The sequence below is a fragment of the Esox lucius genome, chromosome 11, assembly GCF_011004845.1.
Source record: "Esox lucius isolate fEsoLuc1 chromosome 11, fEsoLuc1.pri, whole genome shotgun sequence".
Classification (NCBI taxonomy): Eukaryota; Metazoa; Chordata; class Actinopteri; order Esociformes; family Esocidae; genus Esox; species Esox lucius.
In genome coordinates, this window is record NC_047579.1 from 8,057,715 (window position 1) to 8,082,779 (window position 25,065).

The window sequence follows — 25,065 nt, forward strand, 5'->3', positions numbered from 1 at the left end:
ATGTGAGTTCTCTCTGTGTTCGGTTTATTAGCTTTTCCGCATGAACCACAACCACCGGTCTACTTCTTCTTTCGGCTCTCTCTCTCTCTAAAACCCTGGGCTAGAACAATGACACCTCTAGGTCACTACCTGTCATTTACACAACAGACATTCTGCAATTATCTGTCTCCTGGAGCCAGCAGTGTGCAAACTTGCATTTTCTAGACTACCTCAAAGTGTCGACAATTCCTTATGTACATTCTGCAAATGCTAATTATGTTATCTGTACTGTTGGAAGAGAATATAAACTTGAACCTGAAATGCCATAATCAGTCATGGCACTACAATGTACTTGTACTCTTTTGTCATGATGCTTGCTCCCATATATACGAAATTAAACTAGAAATAATCAGCTGTTAAACAAATGACTGATGAGTTTCTTTCATGAGTACATTTTCCGTCTTTCACAATATGTAAAAAAAACTACTTGACCTACGTTTCAGTGATTCCAACCACATTCTCCACAATGTGGGAATTATAGGGCCCAACTAGTCTTATGAACACATACTGATCAGTCAGTCAAAATTACTGGCTTTTGGTTCAAATATCTTAGTTTTTCTAACAGTTTTTCACCACATCGTTTATCCCCTCCCAATTTTATGATAAAAAAAAGCTAACAATCAGCTACTCTACCACAAGGAGTCGCTACAGAGCAACGTGGCAAGGCAGCCCGGTGTGACTTCCACCCATCCACCCCGGCAGCACTGAAACAAATTACTCTGTACTATGATGGATCCACAGGCAGAGTCAGTATGATGTAACCAGGCAGTTCCTGAAGAAATGTTGTAGATGGGAAATTCAAGTCCTTATGAGACACCATGGTAGAATGAAGGGATGTCTACAAAATGAAAGAGTGTAATAATAAAACACTGGGAATGAATGGTGGATCAGTGGACATCAGAGGGGTGGAATGAAGATTAGTTCTAATGTTGGATATACTTGGACTAACAGAAAACTATTATTATATATTAAGAATATGTTTTTGTTTGTCATGGTGGTCCTGTTAGTTGTGGTGTGTTTCCTTCCAGGCCTGCTGAGATGTCTGACAAAGTTTGGTCTTTACCAGGGATGGAGGCTTGGACCTGCTGGCAGCTCAGAGCAGGTGGAGGTGGGAATAGAGCAGACGTTTGTATTTCCCTGTTGTTGTGTTGCCTCTCTGTTGTGTTGTTGTCATGTTTATTGTTGTATTGTCAGTTCAGTTGGCAATTATTACTCACCTCAGAACCTCCAGTCTACATTCTGGATCCTCCACCAAAGCAGAGAGCTGCTTCACTGAATCCTCTGGCTGATTGTAGCTCAGATCCAGCTCTTTCAGGTGTGAGGGGTTTGACTTCAGCATAGAGACCAGAGAAGCACAGCCTTTCTCTGTGATTCTACAACCTGACAGTCTGGAGAGAGATTATGATGATGTCACAAACTGAACAATTACAGTCGTGCTCAAAAGTTTGCATACCCTTGGAGAATTGGTAATATATGTACCATTCTTAGGGAAAACCGTGAGCAGGCAAAACACATTTATTTTATTTCTTATGGGATTCATGTTCAACTGTAGGTTATAACAGAATGGCACAATCATAAAATGAAACATGGCAACCAAGAAAAGAAATGAACACACCCCTGTCCAATTGTCTGCATACCCTTAGTTCTCAATACTGTGTATTGCCCCCTTTAGCATCAATGACAGCTTGCAGTATTTTGTAATATTTGTTTATGAGGCCCCTAATTCTTGCAGGTAGTATAGCTGCCCATTCGTCTTGGCAAAATGCCTCCAGGTCATGGAAAGTCTCTGGTCGTCTTGCATGTACAACACATTTGAATGAACCGCACGTTTGATGTCTCCCCAGAGTGGCTCAATGATATTAAGGTCAGGAGAATGTGATGGCCACTCCAGAACTTTCACCTATATTTGTTGTAACCACTGGAGGGTCAAAATGGCCTTGTACTTAAGGTCATTGTCGTGCTGGAAAGTCCAAGAGCGTCCCATGCGCAGCTTTCGAGCAGAAGAATGCAAATTGTCTGCCAGTATTTTCTGATAACATGCTGCATTCATCTTGCCATACATTTTCTTGCCATCAAATGAGCCACCACCATGCTTCACAGTGGAGATGGTATTCTTTTCACTATAGGCCTTGTTCACCCCTCTCCAAACATAGCGCTTATTTTTGTGACCTTAAGCTCCATTTTGTTCTTGTCACTCCAAATTACAGTGTGCCAGAAGCTGTGAGTCATGTCAAGCTGTTGTTGGGCATATTGTATCCTGGTTTTTTTGTGGCATTGGAGCAGTAAAGTCTTATTTCTGACAACCATGCAGCTCATTTTTGTTCAAGTATCATCGTATTGTGCTCCTTGAAACAACCACACCGTCTTTTTTCAGAGTATTTCTCCTGAGGTTACTTATGGGTTTTTCTTTGTATCGCGAACAATTCTTCTGGCAGTTTTGGCTGAAACATCTCTTGTTCTACAGGTCTTTCAACAGTTCTTTTCTGCTCCCCATGGCTCAGTATCTGGCCTGCTTAGTGCATCCACGTGAGAGATAAACTCATGTACTATTTATACTGTACACAGACACTAATAGCAATTGAAAAAGCCACAGGTGTGGGAAATGTACCTTTAATTTATATTTTAACCAGTGTGTATCAACTTGTGTGTCTGTAACAAGGCAGAAGCGCCACCGTTCTGTGCACTCTCACTTCCCATCACTTATGAACACATCCCGGACTTGTTTTGTGTCACATGTCTTTAACCATGCGCACCAGGTCCCTATCACATCATTTGTAAGTGTTTAAATGTTAAACCTCTGCGCCCCACATTCGTTGATCGTTGTTGTTGCATGTCTTCTTGTGTACTGCATGTGGTGAGTTCCATGTTGCTGCATTACCAGCCTTTTTGTTTCATTTTCAAGTAATAAGTACTCTGTGTTACTTTTGTTTAAATTAAAAAGGATTGAACATCGACTGCCGTACTGCCTGCGATTGGTTCCTTCGTCTTCACCACACACACTTGTGACAAACGCCAAAGAATCAAGGATATGTAACTTTTGATCAGGGCCATTTGGGTGATTTCTGTTATCATTATGGTTTAAAAAGGAGCCAAACAACTGTGATAATAAATGGCTTGATATGATCACTATCCTTAAATAATATTTGTAATTTTTATTCATGATCAGTCATACTTTCAAAATCAATGCCAACATTTCACAGTTTCTGCCAGGGTATGCCAACTTATGAGCACAACTGTATAGAAAATTCAGTGTTTTCAGTCAGTATTTACATAGTAAATTTAAGAAGGGGGATCTTGTGTGTTTGTATTTCGCATGACTGTACTTACAGAGCAGTTTTGCAGGTTTTCACTACTGGCAGCAACAGCAGAAGACCTTCCTCTGATGTGGAGTATTTCTTCAGGTCAAACACATCAATCACCTCTTCTGCAGTCAGTAACACAAAGACCAGAGCTGACCACTGTGCAGGTGACAGTTCTTCTTCAGAGACACTTCCTGAACTCAGGTATCTTTGGATCTCCTCCACTAGAGAACGGTCATTCAGTTCATTCAGACAGTGGAACAGATTGATGCACCTCTCTGAAGAGGGATTCTCCCTGATCTTCTCCTTGATGTACTTCACTGTTTCTTCATGACTCTGTGAGCTGCTTCTGGTCTCTTTCAGTAGACCTCGTAAACGCTTCTGATTTGACTCCATTGAGAGACCCAGAAGGAAGCGGAGGAAAAGGTCCAGGTGTCCAGTCTTACTCTGGAAGGCTTCATCCACAGCAGCCTTGTAGAATGTGACTTGGTCTCTTAACTGCCCTGAAACATTCTTGTCGGTTGATTGTTGTTCATCCATTAGATTTTCATTGTTGTTGATGAATGAGAGAAACACATATACAGCAGCTAGAAACTCCTGAATGCTCAAATGGACAAAGCAGAACACCTTGTCCTGATTCAGTCCACATTCCTCTTTAAAGATCTGTGTACAGACTCCTGAATACACTGTTGCTTCACTAATATCAATGCCACAATCTTTTAGGTCTTCTTCATAGAAAATCAGATTGCCTTTCTGAAGCTGTTTAAAGGCCAGCTTTCCTAGTGTCAGAATGCTCTCTTTGAGCCAGTGTGGATCTGTCTCTTTTTTCCCATATTTTACATTCCTTAGTTTGGACTGAAACACCAGGAAGTGTGAGTACATGTCTGTGAGGGTCTTTGGCAGCACTAATTTATCAGCTCTGGTCAACAAGTTCTCAAAGATTGTAGCAACGATCCAACAGAAGACTGGTATGTGACACATGATGTGGAGGCTCCTTGATGTCTTTATGTGTGAGATGATTCTGCTGGCCAGGTCCTCTTCAGTGAATCTCTTCCTGAAGTACTCCTCTTTCTGTGTCTCATTGAACCCTCTCACCTCTGTCACCTGGTCAACACACCATGAAGGGATCTGATTGGCTGCTGCAGGTCTGGTAGTTATCCAGAGGAGAGCAGAGGGAAGCAGATTTCCCTTGATGAGGTTTGTCAGCAGCACATCCACTGAGGTTGACTCTGTCACATCACAACAGCTCTTGTTGTTCTGGAAGTCAAGGGGCAGTCGGCACTCATCCAGACCATCAAAGATGAACAGAACTTTGTATTTGTTATAGTTAGAGATTCTTGATTTTTTGGTTTCAACTGAGAAATGATTGATGAGCTGAGTTAAACTGAGTTCTTTCCCTTTCATCAAATTCAGTTCCCTAAAAGGGAGGGGAAATACAAATTGGACATCCTGATTGGCTTTTCCTTCTGTCCAATCCAGAATGAATTTCTGCACAGAGACTGTTTTTCCAATTCCAGCGACTCCCTTTGTCATCACAGTTCTGATAGGTTTGTCTTGTCCAGGTAAGGGTTTAAAGATGTCATTACATTTGATTGCTGACTCTGGTCTTGCTTTTTTCCTATTTGCAGTCTCAATCTGTCTCACCTCATGTTCATGATTGACCTCTCCCTTTCCACCCTCTGTGATGTAGAGCTCTGTGTAGATCTTATTGAGAAGTGTTGGGTTCCCTTGTTCAGCGATACCCTCAAATAAACACTGAAACTTCTTCTTCAGGTTAGATTTGTGTTCACGACAAATCACAGTAGACACACCTGAATGAACAAATAATACAGAATTTTGTTTCTTTAAACAATGACAACTGAAGGATTGTATTATCTTCTGTGTTTTCAGCCTTTGTTCTACAGGTGCTGGTCATATAATTTGAATATAATCAAAAAGTTGATTAATTTCAGTAATTCCATTCCATCCGAAAGTGAAACTTGTATTATGTTTACATTCATTACACACACGGATATATGTGAAGTGTTTATTTCTTTTAATTTTGATGATTAGAACTGACAACTAATGAAAACCCCAAATTCAGTATCTCAGAAAATTTGAATATTGTGAAAAGGTTCAATATTGAAAACACCTGGTGCCACACTCTAATCACCTAATTAACCCAAAACACATGCAAAGGCCTTTAAATGGTCTCTCAGTCTAGTTCTGTAGGCTACACAATCATGGGGAAGACTGCGGACTTGACAGCTGGCCAAAAGACAACCATTGACACCTTGCACAAGGAGGGCAAGACAAAAGGTCATAGCTAAAGAGGCTGGCTGTTCACAGAGCTCTGTGTCCAAGCACATTAATAGAGAGGTGATGGGAAGGAAAAGATGCGGTAGAAAGAAAGTGTACAAGCAATAGGGTTAACCGCACCCTGGAGAGGATTGTGAAACAAAACCCATTCAAAAACGTGGGGGAGATTCACAAAGATTGGACTGCAGCTGGAATCAGTGCTTCAAGAACCACCACGCACAGATGTATGCAAGACATGGGTTTCAGCTGTCGCATTCCTTGTATCAAGCCACTCTTCAACAAGACACAGCGTCAGAAGCGTCTTGCCTGGGCTAAAGACAAAAAGGACTCGACTGCTGCTGAGTTATGTTCTCTGATGAAAGTACATTTAGCATTTCCTTTGGAAATCAAGGTCCCAGAGTCTGGAGGAAGAGAGGAGAGGCACAGAATTCACGTTGCTTGAAGTCCAGTGTAAAGTTTCCACAGTCAGTGATGGTTTGGGGTGCCATGTCATCTGCTGGTGTTGGTCCACTGTGTTTTCTGTGCCAAGTCCAAGGTCAACGCAGCCGTCTACCAGGAATTTTTAGAGCACTTCATGCTTCCTGCTGCTGACCAACTTTATGGAGATGCAGATATTTTCCAACAGGACTTGGCACCTGCACACAGTGCCAAAACTACCAGTACCTGGATTAAGGACCATGATATCCCTGTTCTTAATTGGCTAGCAAACTCGCCTGACCTTAACCCTATAGAAAATCTATGGGGTATTGTGAAGAGGAAGATGCAATACGCCAGAACCAACAATGCAGAAGAGCTGAAGGCCACTATCAGAGCAACCTGGGCTCTCATAACACCTGAGCAGTGCCACAGACCGATCGACTCCATGCCACGCCGCATTGCTGCAGTAATTCAGGCAAAAGGAGCCCCAACTAAGTATTGAGTGCTGTACATGCTCATACTTTTCAAGTTCACAGTTTCAGTTGGCCAACATTTCTAAAAATATTTTTTTTGTTTTGTCTTAAGTAATATTCTAATTTTCTGAGATACTGAATTTGGGGTTTTCATTAGTTGTCAGTTATAATCATCACAAATAAAAGAAATAAACACTCGAAAAATATCAGTCTGTGCGTAAGGAATGTATACATTATACAAGTTTCCCTTTTTGAATGGAATTACTGAAATAAATCAACTAATTGATGATATTCTATTTATATGACCAGCACCTGTATGTTAAATTATTAAACATCACTAATAGAAGAGGTCACCAGGTGTTGTCTTAAGGTCACTACATTATTATTAGTTAAACCGCTACATAAAGCTTTTAAATGTTCCTCATGATCACACATTCAACAGTAAAGTCAGACAACTCTTACTTTTCTCCAGTGTGTCAGCAAGTTCCTTCTGGTTCATGTTCCTCAGGACATGCAGTGTGATCTTCAGAGCCCCCTCTTTGGCACTGCTCTCTTTCTTCTCATCTTCAGGGTCCAAACCTTCCTCATCCTCCCTCTGACTCTCAAAGCCTTCTGGGAGATCTGAACTCAGCATTGTCTTAAACCTCTTCAACTCTTTCTTCACAAATGTCATTATATTCTGTTCAAGTAACTGAAGGAGGAGAGTGAACATTTTAAAATCAGGCTGAATCAAAGTTAATTATCAGAACAATATTAACCAATTAATTAATGACTGACAGATTAACTTTACTTGAATTAAACAGAAACAAATGTACATAAGGACCACATACACTGAATATGGAGGAAAGGTCTTTTTGATGGCTCTGTACAGACGGAACACTGAGAATCTCTGACTCTGATCTCTCCTGTGGGTCTCTGTGGGCAAAACATGGCATTACATCTACACCTCCAGAGTGAACCACTTTCAGGATTAACAAACTTTAATTGAAAAACAAGGTTTACCTTTAATCTAAAACCTAGACCTAAAAAAATGAAGGGATAACAAAACCAGAAAATGAACCAGGCAAGCCTGGTGATTGGGATCTGGAGTGTTGGGTGCGTTCATGCGTGCTGGGAAGTGAAGCGGTGGCAGGTGCGGAGCGTGGCGGGGAGGAGTCGGACCAGGAGTGACGGGAAAACCTCACACATTTTCATAATGTCTTATTTCTAAAGTGGAATCTGAGCATTAACAATTACAATGTGAATGTACATGTCATTGTAGGTGAATGTGCCTAGATAACGAGAACAACAGAAACATCTCTGTTTAGATTATCTCTCTGTAGGTTGCGCTCTGATAACCACAGGAATGTTTATATTGACCATTTGGCATGGGGGTTACTGTCTTGGAAACCTGATCTTTGCTAGGTAAACACAACCTTCAATGTATATATCAGCTTCTAACCAATATTACAGTGAGAAGAGATTGAGTGAGATGAGATTGAGGTTGTGTAAGGAAGACCAGGTCCATAACCTCGAACAAGAATTTCTAATGCTTCAATAAATAATATAATTTCTCTGTCCCTTGACTAACGGGTATGCAATAATCATTCCAACCCCTATACGAAACGGACGATTTCTAACACTAACAAAAGCATGAGACGATGTCAATGTCTATCTGAACAACAGCCTAGATTATCTTGCGCTACCGTTAACTGATGTTAGCTTAAATGCTAATGTACTTTTAGGAATGAATGAAAAAAATCAAAACTTTCAAAAGATAAACAATCAAAATGGTGTTGTATCATATCCTATACTTTCGAAATCCCTCACCTTCTATTTAATTTAAAATGGTTTGTTAATCATTTTAAATGATTAACAAACCAGTGTTTGTTCAGTTCAGACTGAGTAGCATTGTTCATCTGACTCTATCTGGCTGACTAGCGGGTTGGCTAGTGTGTGAGAGCAACAGTCAAACAAGAGCGTGTGAAGCAACAACTACAGTTCGTGGGTCCCTCTGTTGGCTGAGACAACACCAACACCACTCACCAGTTAAAGAATCAAAAAACAACTCATGTTCTCCCACCTTACTGGTTGGCAACAACAGGAACCCCAAATTGAAGCGAAAAACAGACCTGAAGACAAACAGCCTATTTTGACCTTGGTGGGCTTATTAATTTAATGCATTATACTGCCATTGTTTGAGCTTCATTTACAGTTTTTCCTAATTGATTTGACAAATTTCTCCAAACTCGAGTAACTGCTCTCAAAACAGTTAACACGGTGATCTGAACACTTTGTAATTGTCCTAAACAGATTCTAAATTTTCCTTCATTTAATATAAGTTACAAATCACATACATCATTTTCTCAAAACACTGCGCACAAAATTCTCACGTTTTCAAATATTTCATACAGCAAACCAAAACTCATACAGCAAACCAAAAATATATCAGGAAAAAAACAATTGCACCTCTTTTTACTGGTCTTTGAAAAATGGTACACAAATATTTTTTTGGTAAACACAACAAACAAAACTTTGTTATTCGTTAAATACTCCGTTGCAAATGGTTTGTTTCCAATCAGACCCAAATTGATATCTGATGAGTTAGTAATACACAACACAAGAAAGACATTTCTTACTTGTTTACACAACTCTCTTTATTACAACAACTAGAAAAGGGAAAAGAAAACCAACAAAGAAGAAGAATGAGAAGGGGAAGTGGGGTAAGAGTGGGGGGCAGGGCAGAGGAAGGAGAGGAACAGTTGAAGAGGTAGAGACAGATGACAGGAGAGGACTGGAGGATATAGGAAGAGGAGCTTGTGCAAGTTAAACTGAGTATGTTGGAGAAGAAGCAAGAAGCGTGGAGGATGCAGGATGAGGAGAAGAGGGAGGAGTAGAGGGAGAACAGATGGGTAGAAGTGGAATGAGCAAGAGAAGAAAATATAAGACATGGACAGAGAGGAAGAGGAGGACAAGGTGTGAGAGGAGGGAGGAGAGGTAGAAGGACAGGGTACAGACATGTTTCTAATGAAACACTTATTGACCATGTCATAAATCATGGTCTCTCCTTTAGAGAAGCTGGGCAGAGAGTTCAGCCCAATATAAACAGATCCATAGTGGCTTCAATTATCTTCACATTTCAAAGGGAAAACTGTTCGAAAACCGTCAGGGAAAAATGTTAGAGAACATTCAGGTGGACGAATAAGACTTTTTTCAATAAATGAACAAAATTACAGGTTTTTCATGAAGTTCTTCAATGAGGAGTTCAGTTGTATATCAATGAGTTTTCACCCTAAAAATAATTATTCAGATGTAGATGAATACGAAAGTAAATAAATGAATAAATATACTGCAATCATTGAATCAATTAACTTTATTGATCCAGCCTCAATTACATCTGGCCAGAGAATTTCATCCACACCACAGCATTTACTTTCACGAGTCATGCATCGTGGGAAAAAAACACGGTGAATGCTGGATCCTTTCTTGACATGTTTGTGCCTCAATTTCTCCACAGGCCTCTTCCAATGCTTGAAGAAGACTTAATTGGTTGTAAGGGTTGCGATCATATACATATACTCAATTGGATTAAAGATGGTGGAAGGAACACCATCCTGAAATGTGGGTGATGCTTTATGCAGCACTCTGCAGAGAGATGCCTGAATCTTTTCACTTCTCTGTTATTAACTGATCAAATATCAATTTGGGGCTGATTGGAAACAAACCATTTGCAACTGAGAATTTTACAAATAACAGAGTTTTGTTTGTTGTGTTTGGAAAATGGTACACAAATGTTTGGGATTTTTGGAAAGATCAATAAAAAGAGCTGCAATAGTTTTTTCCTGATATATTAATGTTCTGGTTTGCTGTATTAACTACTTTGAAAACTTTTGAGAATTTTGTGCGCAGTGTTTTGAGAAAATTATGTATGTGATTTGTAACTTATATTAAATTAAGGAAAATGTAGAATCTGTTTAGGACAATTACAAAGTGTTCAGATCACCGTGTTAACTGTTTTGAGAGCAGTTACTCGAGTTACTCGAGGAGAAATTTGTCAAATCGATTGTGAAAACTGTAGCCTCCAAATTAAGCAAAGAATAATACAGGACAATAAACTATTCCACAATATTCACCAATGCAGTCTCCGCACATTTGATTGGGTTCTAAGGATTAAATGATTGCAGTACATTTATTCAATTATATACTTACACATTTATTTACATAATTATTATTTATTTAGGGCAAAATCTCATTGCTATACAGCTGAACTCCTCATTGAAGAACTTCAAGAAGAACTTTTCTTTCGTTCATTAGGGCTCCTCCGGTAGGAGAAACCCTATTGTTACTGTCGGTATTATTATTATTAGAAGTTCACCAGTAGGAGAAACTGACAATACAACAGCATTTGGGAGGCTGTGGTTGCTGCTTCAGTGAAAGTTGATTGTGAACAGATCAAGAAACTGACAGACTCCATGGATGGAAGGCTCATGGCAGTTATTGAAAAGAAGGGTGGTTATATTGGTCACTGAATATTTTAGAAAGGACAAACATTGTAATGAATTGTCATTTTGTGTCACTTATTTGTTACACAAAAATTGAGAATAAACATGTGAGTTGTGAGAAATACTTTTTTTAATTAGTTGCCTAATAATTCTGCAAACCAGTTACTGCCTAATAATTCTGCACTCTTATGTATTCCCCTGAGAAGGATTAAAACTCACTTTTCCTTTGTTAAACATTCAGGATTGAGGTTTATATTTTGGATTGGCTGAGAGAATTGTGCTTGTTCAACAATAAAATAAATCTTGAGGAATACGATTTGCTTAATAATTGTGCACGCAGTGAATTTACAATCACTGACCATGACTTCCTACCTTTGCTCAGTAGAAAGGTCTCCCTCTCTGAAGTCAATAGGAGGCCCCATAGACCTGACACTCTTCATGGACACACAGCTGGGTACAGGAGAGGCTGCTATGTCCTGTTGGATTGGGCTTCAAAAGAACAGAGACAAACATCACTTATCTTTACTGAACCTTAACAGGGAAACATCATTCTTAAAATGTTCATCTCACATCTTGGCTTTGCTTTCATGGTCCACCGAGAGACTCATTTTAGAGTCAGGGTCCCTCTCCTTTTTCCCCCTGGAGTGACTCATTTTAGAGTCAGGGTCCCTCTCCTTTTTTCCCCTGGAGTGACTCATTTTAGAGTCTTAATCCTCTCCTCCTCTCTGCTTAGACCTATAAACACATCATGGAAACACTTCCCAGATCAAGACTCCTATTGTAGAGACAAATAATATCTGCATCAAACACAAACTGAAAATAGTGACACATTACCTTGAGTAAATTACCCGTCAAAAACAAACGTGCATAGAACTACTGCTTCCTCTTCCCTTTTCTACAACAAAACATTTGACTTATAATTGATACCAAATTATTCACATACTTTTTGAAAACGTACAATGTCCTGCTTCCCCCTGGCCCAAATATAAATGTTAGTTGCAATGTGAGTAAGTTTCATTATTTGCTGTGTGATAATATAATACGATTAGCTGGAAATATTTATCTGTACACATTATACAGAATACAGTATCCCTTCTGCAGCTGCAGTCAACAGCTACATGATTAATTAACTCTTAAATCTAAAATACACTAACAATTTCTCACTCCCAGTATTAATCGTCATACTCTGTCCATTGGAAAATATGATTTGTTTATGATGTACTTACTTTTTTAAAATCTTTTTTCCCCTTGTGTTTTCGGCTCCAGTGTCTCAAAATGGAGTCTGAACCAACAAATAACATTATTTTCAGTTTCTGTTAAGCCGTATCCCCAAGCCACACATTGATAAGTGTTGTATTGTTACCATCCACTAGATGGCAGTAAACACCTGTTGTAACCACAGTTCATCATAAAAGCACAGAGTGCTACAGATATTTACAGAGTCCTGATTGCTGAATACAATACAGACAATCTCGATCTAAACTGTGGTGTATACAGTATGTTTTATTAAATTTTACATGTGAGAAACAGTGCTGCGCCATTAAAGAGTTAAAAGAATCAGCTAAAAAAACAGGCATTTCAGGCATTTTTCCACACTGGCTTTTCCTATAAAATCGATTGAGTGCTGTGGTACAAACTCTACTTGAGAACGCGTTCCAAACATAATTCCAACCAATTGTTCTACATCACAATACCATACTAGCCAGTAGTCAACAAGCTTCTAATGCACCGTAGGTTTAACTCACATTTCCTTTAACAAAGGGAATGTCTTACCATTGTTTGTCCGTGTTACAACTCATGAAATCCAGAAACGTTAAGCTTTCTGGACATAAAAAGCAAAACCTTTTATTGGCAACAGCAATACGACATTAATAAAAAAAAACACTACACAGCGAGACGACATTTAGTGGCATTTAACATTATAAAGTACAATTATATACACTTACTTGGTGCAAAGTACTGGTTTTCATGGAGGTTTAAAGGCTACTGATACTGCTCAATGTTTTTTTTTTATGGGGGGGGGGCGCATTCTTAGCAAGAATAGTGACATTCTGAAACGTACTCTATCTATACAAAATGTATTTAAATGAATTACTCTGCAGGGCTGCCTGCTGCTGACGGTGAAGATTGATAAATCAACTACTACTACCACGGTTGACCAACACCAGCAGATGACATGGCACCGCAAACCATCACTGACTGTGGAAACTTTACACTGGACTTCAAGCAACATGGATTCTGTGCCTCTCCTCTCTTCCTCCAGACTCTGGGACCTTGATTTCCAAAGGAAATGCTAAATGTACTTTCATCAGAGAACATAACTTTGGACCACTCAGCAGCAGTCCAGTCCTTTTTGTCTTTAGCCCAGGCGAGCCCTGACACTGTGTCTTGTTCAAGAGTGGCTTGACACAAGGAATTTGACAGCTGAAACCCATGTCTTGCATATGTCTGTGCGTGGTGGTTCTTGAAACACTGACTCCAGCTGCAGTCCACTCTTTGTGAATCTCCCCCACATTTTTGAATGGGTTTTGTTTCACAATCCTCTCAAGGGTGCGGTTATCCCTATTGCTTGTACACTTTTTTCTACCACATCTTTTCCTTCCCTTCGCATCTCTATTAATGTGCTTGGACACAGAGCTCTGTGAACAGCCAGCCTCTTTAGCTATGAGCTTTTGTGTCTTGCCCTCCTTGTGCAAGGTGTCAATGGTTGTCTTTTGGACAGCTGTCAAGTCAGCAGTCTTCCCCATGATTGTGTAGCCTACAGAACTAGACTGAGAGACCATTTAAAGGCCTTTGCAGGTATTTTGAGTTGATTAGCTGATTAGAGTGTGGCACCAGGTGTCTTCAATATTGAACGTTTTCACAATATTCAAATTTTCTGAGATACTGAATTTGGTCTGAGGCTATAGCCCTGAACGCCCAGGCCTAACGATGCCACTGGTGCAGCCCATCCAGGTACTTTGCCTTCATGTCGTTTCAATGCCCAGTTTTAGGAAGCAGCCCCTTCAATTTGACTGGGAGTAAATACAAATTCCAACGTCTTTGCCAATTAATTAGCACAAAATAAGAAAACCTTATTGCTTCTCAGTTATTAGGAGAACAAATGCTATGGCTAGTCAGGCAAGCAAGTATTACTGTAAGACTGGACAATAGAACGCATAGAAATTCACCCTAGCCTGAAAAAAACGGCAAAAGAACGCTGACTGAGCTGGAACGCTAGCACGTGCCCATAGCAAGTGAATTTAAATGAACCTTCATCGAGCCTCTTCTGACCTGAATGAAGCTTAAAATTCTATTGCCTCAAAATGGCACCAAAATAGGTCTCCTCTTTTATTTTACTACTATAACCTATAATATTTCACGATGAAAAATAATAACTGGCATAGGAAGTAAATATCTGGTCCTCTATGGTATTAATTGTGCTTAAACCTGCGTTATGTGGAAGTATATAGAAAATCGCCTTTTCTGTCTATTTATAGTCTAGCATTTGAAGTCAGTGAATGGCGCTGCCAAGCCATATTTTATAAAAAAAATATTAGATTCTCCTGATTAAAATGTTGCCTCACTTGACGAAATTGAAAAATAAAATTTTTGAGATAAATGCCTAAGTACACCAGTTTGACTCTCCATTGGAATCCAATGGGCGGAGCTCAGAGTTCTAAAGGAAAACAGTTTTTGGGGATTTGCATTTGATGACAGTGAATGGTGCGGCCCAATCCCATCTTATTTTAAAGAGGAGGTTGTGGTGTTATGAGTACATAAGGTGAAGAACTCCATTACCCAGCATGCCACAGTAGTTAGAAGATGTGCGGAAGTCCCGGCAGCAGTTGTTAAATGTGGCCATGCGGGTAGCACAGAACTGTTGTTATGTGCAAGTTGTCGAGTAAATATGAAAACTTAGCAATCACGCCTCGTCTGCTTATTATAAGATAAAGCAAAACAACACAGAGGTCCTGCTGGTTAAAATGGTGTCTGACATTTAAAAATCTGAAAATATACATTTTGAAATATTTGCCTCTGAAGACCGGCATCTCTCTCCCAACCATAGGAAACCAATGTGTGGAGTTTAGAGTTCCATAAGGGAAACATTAACATAATTAGTGTGTTATGGCAGCAAAACCCACTGACCTGTCTTGTCTTATTTAAAAGAGGAGGACCTCCTGATTTAAAATGGTGCCCAACTTTTGTTTAACTAGCCTTAAGCGGCAAACGGTAGTATTAGTTGCTGATTTACCAATTTCTCATGCCAAAATCTTCACCGTTAAGAAGAAGCAGCCTTGCAGAGTTATTCATTTAAATAGAATACTTTTCTATAGCTAAAAGACATTTCAGAATGTCGTTATTCTTGCTAAAACTGCTCCCTAAAAGCAACATTAATACATGGACTAATTTGTTTAAATGCTTGATGAATTTTCAATGTTAGTTTGAGTTACACTGCAACTGCTAGTGAAGACGTATGCCTCAAGCCAACAAGTGGCCCCAATATACACTCACCTAAAGGATTATTAGGAACACCTGTTCAATTTCTCATTAATGCAATTATCTAATCAAACAATCAAATGGCAGTTGCTTCAATGCATTTAGGGGTGTGGTCTTGGTCAAGACAATCTCCTGAACTCCAAACTGAATGTCAGAATGGGAAAGAAAGGTGATTTAAGCAATTTTGAACGTGGCATGGTTGTTGGTGCCAGACGGGCCGGTCTGAGTATTTCACAATCTGCTCAGTTACTGGGATTTTCACGCACAACCATTTCTAGGGTTTACAAAGAATGGTGTGAAAAGGGAAAAACATCCAGTATGCGGCAGTCCTGTGGGCGAAAATGCCTTGTTGATGCTAGAGGTCAGAGGAGAATGGGCCGACTGATTCAAGCTGATAGAAGAGCAACTTTGACTGAAATAACCACTCGTTACAACCAAGGTATGCAGCAAAGCATTTGTGAAGCCACAACACGCACATCCTTGAGGCGGATGGGCTACAACAGCAGAAGACCCCACCGGGTACCACTCATCTCCACTACAAATAGGAAAAAGAGGCTACAATTTGTACGAGCTCACCAAAATTGGACAGTTGAAGACTGGAAGAATGTTGCCTGGTCTGATGAGTCTCAATTTCTGTTGAGACATTCAGATGGTAGAGTCAGAATTTGGCGTAAACAGAATGAGAACATGGATCCATCATGCCTTGTTACCACTGTGCAGGCTGGTGGTGGTGGTGTAATGGTGTGGGGGATGTTTTCTTGGCACACTTTAGGCCCCTTAGTGCCAATTGGGCATTGTTTAAATGCCACGGCCGACCTGAGCATTGTTTCTGACCATGTCCATCCCTTTATGACCACCATGTACCCATCCTCTGATGGCTACTTCCAGCAGGATAATGCACCATGTCACAAAGCTCGAATCATTTCAAATTGGTTTCTTGAACATGACAATGAGTTCACTACTGAAATGGCCCCCACAGTCACCAGATCTCAACCCAACAGAGCATCTTTGGGATGTGGTGGAACGGGAGCTTCATGCCCTGGATGTGCATCCCACAAATCTCCATCAACTGCAAGATGCTATCCTATCAATATGGGCCAACATTTCTAAAGAATGCTTTCAGCACCTTGTTGAATCAATGCCACATAGAATTAAGGCAGTTCTGAAGGCGAAAGGGAGTCAAACACAGAATTAGTATGGTGTTCCTAATAATCCTTCAGGTGAGTGTATTGTCCCATACACAATAGCCTGGTTATTCTATGTAGGCTATGTTCTCTATTTTTAAGTGAGATCATCGAAGCTGTTTACAGCCATGTTTGAAAATATCAAATCAACCGCAATTGCAATATTTGTCAAAGAAAACGCTATTCAGTATTTTATCCACATTGTGCAGCCCTACTTGCACATAATACAATCAAAAACGGTATATGTAAAACCTACATCAAAATTATAACAATATGATTTAGAATACATAAGCATAGCTAAATAGTATTATTCAACCCACTAACAATATCTATAGAATCACTTAAAATAGACAAAACAAACCGTTTTCTATGTTACGGCTATCCCAACTAAAGATTCTGTAATGTTATTGAGTGTGAATATTACATGTACATTATTAGTATTAGCTTACCAACAGAGTCTCTGTTGTTTAAGCTAGACACCAAAACAACTGTTTCATATGTTTATACCATCCTATCTCAAAACCCTTGAAAGGCCATACCAATAATTTTTTTGTACATTGACAATTATTGTATTATTTGCATAGATATGCCAAAGTGATCAGACAAACAATTTCCCAAGCATTCAAGCTCAACACCAAATTAACTTTTAAAACTCTTGACTACTAAAATTTTTTTTAATGTGCATTAACAAGAGATTTTATCTCAATGAGAACTCCTGCCCTAAAATTGGCTTTCTGGGCACTGTCCAGGAAATCAGGGGTCCATAAAATATCCCTGGAGAACCCCACGCTTCCTGTTACTGGAGAATCCCACAGAGTCTTTAAAAAGTGGATATACTTTTTATCCCTAACTTACTTTTAAAATTTCAAAAATATTTAATAATACTTAACAGTATAGTATGAAATGTTTTGATTTGCACCTGAAAGTTGAATTACTTATCTAACTCTTTGGAAAATACATAGTCTCCAGCCAACCAAAGTGGGCCAGCTTTCTAAACCCCTGTGCTCACCACATCCCTCAAGGATTTGCAAGTTACCAGGTGATGAACTGAACATGATGTGGATCAAATTTAGTAAAAATAAATTATGCACTACCTATAATGTTAGTGTATAATAAACTGGTTAATATCTGTAGTACCTCAGTCTATAGACAATGAACACAATGGAGTTGTCCATGGAGACTCTTATAATATTTTTATGTATTCTAAAAACACCTGACACGTCGACAGTTTAATTCACAAACATTCAGATGTTTTGCAGAATAATTCTGAGGCCTCAATTAAGTGAAGATGTCATAGTTCCCTAGTGAAAATCCCATTATTTAGAGTTCTATATAGAGTAATCTTTGGATAATCAATGCTGTCCGCCTACACTGTAAAACCTAATAAGTTCAGAATACTCATAACTTTTGTTGAAACTGATTACATCAAAATATTTAAGTCAACTAACTTAATTTTGCTGCATATTTCCTATTAAAATCAGAAGTTCTGACACAAAGATGGGTATTTTATGTAATTGTTACAATCATTTCAGTAGTGGGTGCAAAATATATACAGTACCTTGAAAACAAACAGTGCTAGTAACTAGCTAGCGATTTTGACAGATTGAAAATGCGTATGTATTTGAATGCTGACTTTAACTATAAAGTTTTATAGTTTTCTAACCACTGTCATCTGCTAAGTTTCTGCATAAGACTGACAATTAAATGACAAAACAGAAGTGATGAAATGGAAGGATGATTTTTTTGCCCACCGAGTTTTAGACAGCCATGTCTGTGGGGCTGCAGCAGGATGCCTCTCAATTAATGGGTGCATTTCAGTGTAATGCAAACATGAGTCATTTCCTCCGAGTCATCATGCCAGATATTTTGTGACAATCAATCACCCACTGGTGTGGTGGATAGCCTACTGAGATTTACTTGCCAAACGGAAAATCTACCCGCATTTGATGCTTGGGGTGTGTTATTTTCAGACACTGGCTATTTGGTTTGTTAAATTAGGCTTACCTTTGTCTTTGTGTTTGTGTTTGTTTTTGAGTTGCCACAACATGCAATAGACTGGCATGTCTTAAGGTCGATATTAGGTCAAAAATATCAAAAAAGAAACGTCTATCTCTAGAAACGTGTCTGTCAATCAGTGTTTTGAGTAGTTAAGGCTATACAATGTTTGAAATTTCACCCATGTATCTGATTGTACATATTCCCGGTTGGCATGTTAAACAGTGTCCAGCCTTCAGAGAATGACTGAGAGGGCGGTTGAACATGAACATGAAGTGAAGAAAACATCATAAGAGCATGGAAATTCATTTCAAAAGGGTGGTGCTATTTTGCACTTTTCACATTTTAATTAACATTTGAATTTTGTTAACCTCAAAGCAGATGTGTACACCAGAACATGAAAATGATCATGCAAATCACATTATTGTTTTTACACTTTTCTATTGACTCAAATAATGCAGGCAGAAGTGGAAAATTAAAATGCAATTGTGGAATTGCATTAGATTGCATTAACATTTGAATGAAGTTATTCACAAAGTGGGGCATAACTTTGAAAACTGAACTGCCAAATGGCTTTTCATTAACATTTTAATGAAAATCACATGATTGCATTTAAATTTTCATATTGACTGATTTTTTTTTTGCAAAAGTGGAAAATGAAAGTGCAATGTGGGGTTGTATTAACAGCTGAATTTAGTTAACTATATATGCTTCCATACGGATGTGCTTGTTTGTGTTGAGCCTAGCAAGGAATGGGAGACGCATTGCCATGTAGTTGACTCACGCCTGTGACCAAACTCATTGCTTGTTATTTATATTTTCTAACTGTATAGTAACTGTCTTCACTGCATTAAACTAAGAATTTAATTAAGCAAACCTTTGAGAATCCAAGGCTTAAACTATTGTCAGATTTCTCCTAATACCTTGCAACTAGGATGCTTTAGCATTCATTTTTAATCTGTTTTCTAACCGATAATCAAGAGGCTAGTAAAATTGTAAATTTCTCACAGCTGTATTATGCAGTAATATATTTTTGTTGTCACATGCCAAGGAAATGATAAACTGTGATATAACAAAAGTATCTTCCCTACATTCTGGGGTCATGTTAAGGAAATCACACCTCATGTCGGAAACAGGTTTGTTATGACCTTGATTGTTTTTGTCGTTTTTCCTCATTGTGATTTATATTTTATTCCCGTCAAACATGTTCAGTTATATGGCTCTGATTTGGTTTATATTTTAGCAGAGGGAGGACAAACCCAGCCTGCTGCTCTCCTTCCACACTGAGCCCAAACAAGAGTCAGTGGATTTTGATTGTAAACGTGGGCATCAGGGGGCTTTGGTGGATTCAGAGATGACATCCTTGAAGCTGGAAGACAAAAGTCAACCGCTGGGACTGAATGTTACCATTAAAGATGAAGAGGAGGACAAGAATGGGGTTATCATTAAAAATGGAGAGGGAGATTTACTTAATCAAGGTAAGAACTGGTTTAATGTTGGGCCCTATAATTTCCACGTTGCAGTGAATGCGGACAGAATCGTGGAATCCAGATGTAAATACGCAATTCAGACAAACCCGGAATTGAAAGAATTATCTACAGCTCCAGAAAAAATTAAGAGAGCACCGCACCTTATTCTTTCCTTTCCAAAAAAGTGGAAAAGTTTCAAGTGAGGAACAGAAGCTTTCAATTTGCATTCAAAATTAACCCCTCTGTTCCTCATTCAAAACTGTCCTTTTCAACTTTTGGAAAAAGGTTAGAAAAAGGTACAGTTTCTCTCTCAATTTCTTCCGGAGCTGTATTTTTGGTTTTATTGTCATATTTGTTTTAAATTGTGATGCGCCACCAAAGAAAAACTGAATATATTCATGAAATGCTTTTTTATTTGTATTTTTTCAGCCTTGCAGCTTTTGCAACCAAAAGTTTTTGTTGAATTCTTTAACGTAAAGTGGTCCAATATTTTCCACGTTTTTGGCAGGGTTGCCATGTCCGCTTATTATAAGCGACTTTGGCTTTTTTTTTTGGAAAGTCGCGAGTTAAAATAAAACTGTATTAGTTAAGGGGCTCGTTCAATCAATTTACTTTTGTTTGCACACATCGGCAAATACATTTCTGTTAGCTTTGTGTTCCCCAACTAATGTGTTCACAAATATTATGAAAATGTGGTAATTATGTTGTAAGCTACTGAAAGAAAAGTTGGCTTAAAATAGAATCCCACCTGTAAGAAAAGCGTTTTTGAATTTTTTTTTTTAAGCGTGTGCATAAAAACTGTATTTATTTTTTTGGGCTTGGTCTGCAGCTCCATTATCCTTGTATTGGGCTTATTTTGACAGTACAGGTTGATGGTTTCTCTTGCAATATGTGGCAACACTGGTTTTGGGTTGTACACGACTTCCCTTCAGTGTAGCTTCCGCCATCGCAGCCTCTGCTATCTTTCAAAATATATATTTTTTGTAGATTCTCTTGTGGACCCAACTAATCAATAATTACATTAGATGCCAACACTTTTGATTATCGATGTTAGCGGTTTTTATAGATCAGTTGTTGCAGACCAAATTCAATAGCGACAAAGAAATGATCTTCGGTTAATCATTAACATCCCTACTAGAAATAATATCTTGTGATGGGAACAGAATTAGAGGTCAAGTTTATTTATATTATATTATTGCCTGGAACTGATATGAAAGTAAAGGGTATGTTTAAGTGGTGTTTGTTGAAACAAAAGGTTGAGCATCTTTTTTGATGCATATTTTTTAAAACAATATGGCCTTGGGCACAAAGCTCGAACCCCCCCCCCCGGCCAATTGCAAATGAAGCCAAGCGCTTAATTATCACCTCCATCACAATAGGATTTACACTGCATTCACTCAACTGAAGACCTCATGATTTATGTATCTCAGAAATAGGATTTACAACATAGACCTTACACAGCTCATTAACACTATCTCTCTAAACTGTTATTTAAAAGTAATTGAATCACAGCTAATATTACAGCCTAAATTAATCATTAAATTGTCTCAGCTTATATGATGCATGTTTTCCTGGCTTCGCTACTTGCAAAGTCCTCCGAGATGTCGTCAAAGTCCAATGTTTTTGTAAGTTGACTTCCGATACCTATAAGAGAGAGCCCATTGAGACCTTTTTTGAATAAGTTGTTTGCATTTACCAAGGGAGGGCCAACCTTTTGGCTCGGGAGCCATATCAGGATTTTGAAATTAAATGAAGGGCCATATTTGTTTTGTAATTTGTTGTAAATGATTTTCAGGCCAGAAAAGGGCAGTAATTAAAACAAATTGTAAATAACTTGAATTCATTTTCTGATGTATAGGAATGGGCTGGTGAGTTATGTTTTACTTCTCACCACGGGCCGGTAGGTAATAAAATTGGACTAATTGTCCAGGCAACTCATGGCTGCCAGGTGTGTCCATTTGGAACTGTTACCTTCCATCTAATACAACGTCTTGCTCTCCACTTGCATCAGCAAATGTTTTGTTTCATTCTCCAATGGTTGTCATGTCTGCTTGCATGGATAATCACAGGTATACTTATAAAGGCTTAATCTGTAAACTGTCCAAAGGGTCTCTGCCATAAAATCACATACAATTCAGGTGTCCTAATTGCAGTATTAAGGTCTATATTAGCTTCAGATTAGTGCTAGTTGCTTGAGATTGTGATAATAATGTGTTTCAAAATGGTTCCATAAATCCTGTCTGATGTCTCACACAGATGGGATTCCTGAAGTGGAGACACTTAGAGAAAAACAACAGGAAGACTGCAATGAAAAGAGGTCTCACCACTGTCCCCATTGTGGAAAACATTTCTCATTTCTATCACTGTTAAAAAGACATGTTAACACACATACTGGAGAGAAACCTTACTCCTGTTCTGAATGTGGGAAGTGTTTCATGAGATCATATAGCCTTTTTATTCATCAGAGAGTGCACACAGGTGAGAAGCCTTACTCCTGTTCTGACTGTGGGAAGAGTTTCTCTCAGATGGGTAGCCTTAAAGCTCACCAGCGCATACACACCGGAGAGAAGCCATACTCCTGTTCTGAATGTGGGAAGTGTTTCATTACATCATTTGAACTTACTACACATCAGCTAGTGCACACAGGTGAGAAGCCTTACTCCTGTTCTGACTGTGGGAAGAGTTTCTCTCAAATGGGTAGCCGTAAAGCTCACCAGCGCATACACACCGGAGAGAAGCCGTACTCCTGTTTTGACTGTGGGAAGTGTTTCATTACATCATATGACCTTTTTATTCATCGGAGAGTGCACACAGGTGAGAAGCCTTACTCCTGTTCTGACTGTGGGAAGTGTTTTCTTAGATCATCTAATCTTACTAGTCATCAGAGAGTGCACACAGGCGAGAAACCTTACTCCTGTTCTAACTGTGGGAAGATTTTCTCTCAAATGGGTAACCTTAAAGCTCACCAGCGCATACACACTGGAGAGAGGCTGTACTCCTGTTTTGAATGTGGGAAGTGTTTCATGAGATCATATGGCCTTTTTCTTCATCAGAGAGTGCACACAGGCGAGAAACCTTACTCCTGTTCTAACTGTGGGAAGAGTTTCTCTCAGATGGGTAGCCTTAAAGATCACCAGCGCATACATACTGGTGAGAAGCCTTACTCTTGTTTTGGATGTGGGAAGAGTTTTTCTCAGAGGGGTAGCCTTAAAGATCACCAGCGCATACATAATGGAGAGAAGCCTTACTCTTGTTTTGGATGTGGGAAGTGTTTTATGACATCATCTATTCTTACTAGTCATCAGAGAGTGCACACAGGTGAGAAACCTTATTCTTGTTCTAACTGTGGGAAGAGTTTCTCTCAGATTGGTAAACTTAAAACTCACCAGCACATACATACTTGAGAGAAGCCTTACTCTTGTTTTGGATGTGGGAAGTTTTATAATAGATGGTATGACCTTTTCATTCATCAGAGAGTGCACACAGGTGAAAAGCCTTACTATTGTTCTGACTGTGGGAAGAGTTACTCTCAATAATGTTGCCTTAAAGCTTACCAGAACATATTTTAATTAATTTAAATATTTGACAATGAAAATCAATATTAACCATTTGACAGACTTGACAGTGTGGATAAGCAAGTGTTTTACAACATTAAGTAGTTTAACTGTCTTTTAGGGAGTTCTAATCAAACCCTATATCAACTTCTCAGATATAATGGAAAACATTCCTGCTGCTAATCTCATCCCAAGTTACGTGCTGCTAAAATCACAATGTAAATCTCTGTACACACAAACAATTTTCGGAACGTGCTTTTAGTAGACTTTCAGTGGATTTTTGTAACTTAAAATGTTTTTACTTAATTTAATTTTTTATTTAATTAAGTTGTAATTATTGGTACCATCTTTGCCCCATCGCCACATCCTTATGTAATGGAATAATTGGATACTAGAAAGAAACTCCAATTATGTTGACGTGGTGGGGTGTGTAATAATTACAATTTAATTACAAATGTTTATTATTTAAATGAGTCAGCAGAATGAGCCTACAACCCATGCATGCAGGAGCGTGTTTGACATGCTCTGCAGAAAGCTATCAATTTACTGAAAGTTGTTAATTTCAGTATGTTAAAACATAGTTTAGAATTGTTTTGCAATGCAACGTAATGCAGCCTACTTTTATTATTTGTCGCATCCACTCTGATCCACCAAAGGAAAAACACTCAAGCGTATATAAAATATTTAGGCTAATATTGTAAGTTGAATTTTGTCATTTCCAACCATATTTCCTAATTAGATAATGGCTATTAAAATGTATGGGTATAAATATATATTGAGCCACTGCATAAACGTTGAAACCCCTGTTTTCCTTGGTCACACGACCAAACACTCAGTTATGTCTTACTGTATGTGCAAGCTGTTTCCTTGGCAACCTCATATTGGTCACAGAATATTAGGCTATTCAATATGCTGTTAATCAATTTATTTGGCATATTTCCCACCGGACATTTTGTCCATTTTGTTATATTAATCTGCCGGACACCTACATGTGATACCAGCTAATAGCCGGCATTTGCCTACCGTAAACCCTGATGTGCACACACACACACACACACACACACACACACGTTCCGACTAATCAATATAACCAAAACATTGCTGAATAGTCTGTTCTCCAGGATTGAAAGTTCCATTGTAGTGGCAGAGGTGGGGACCCTGTGGTGGGGATGATTAGAATGGGTGATTGTGAATGGACCCCGTGGTGGGGATGATTAGAATGGGTGATTGTGAATGGACCCCGTGGTGGGGATGATTAGAATGGGTGATTGTGAATGGACCCCGTGGTGGGGATGATTAGAATGGGTGATTGTGAATGGACCCTGGTGGTGGGGGTTTGGTGTTGATGGCTGGACACAGGGAGAAGGTATGTTGTCA

The 25,065-nt window shown here is 38.9% G+C and overlaps 2 protein-coding genes across 3 annotated transcripts in view; one reads left to right on the forward strand and one right to left on the reverse strand.

Moving 5' to 3' along the window:
* Window positions 1-3,878, reverse strand: part of LOC109615476 (tripartite motif-containing protein 16-like) — a 34,508-nt gene extending 30,630 nt beyond the window's left edge. Inside the window, exon 1 of the mRNA XM_034295558.1 lies at window positions 3,393-3,878. Coding sequence (XP_034151449.1) covers window positions 3,393-3,878 — 486 coding nt within the window. The remainder of the gene's footprint in view (window positions 1-3,392) is intronic.
* LOC109615482 (zinc finger protein 501-like) overlaps window positions 1-25,065 on the forward strand; it is a 1,152,720-nt gene that overhangs the window by 1,054,051 nt on the left and 73,604 nt on the right. The gene's annotated exons all lie outside the window — the stretch shown is intronic.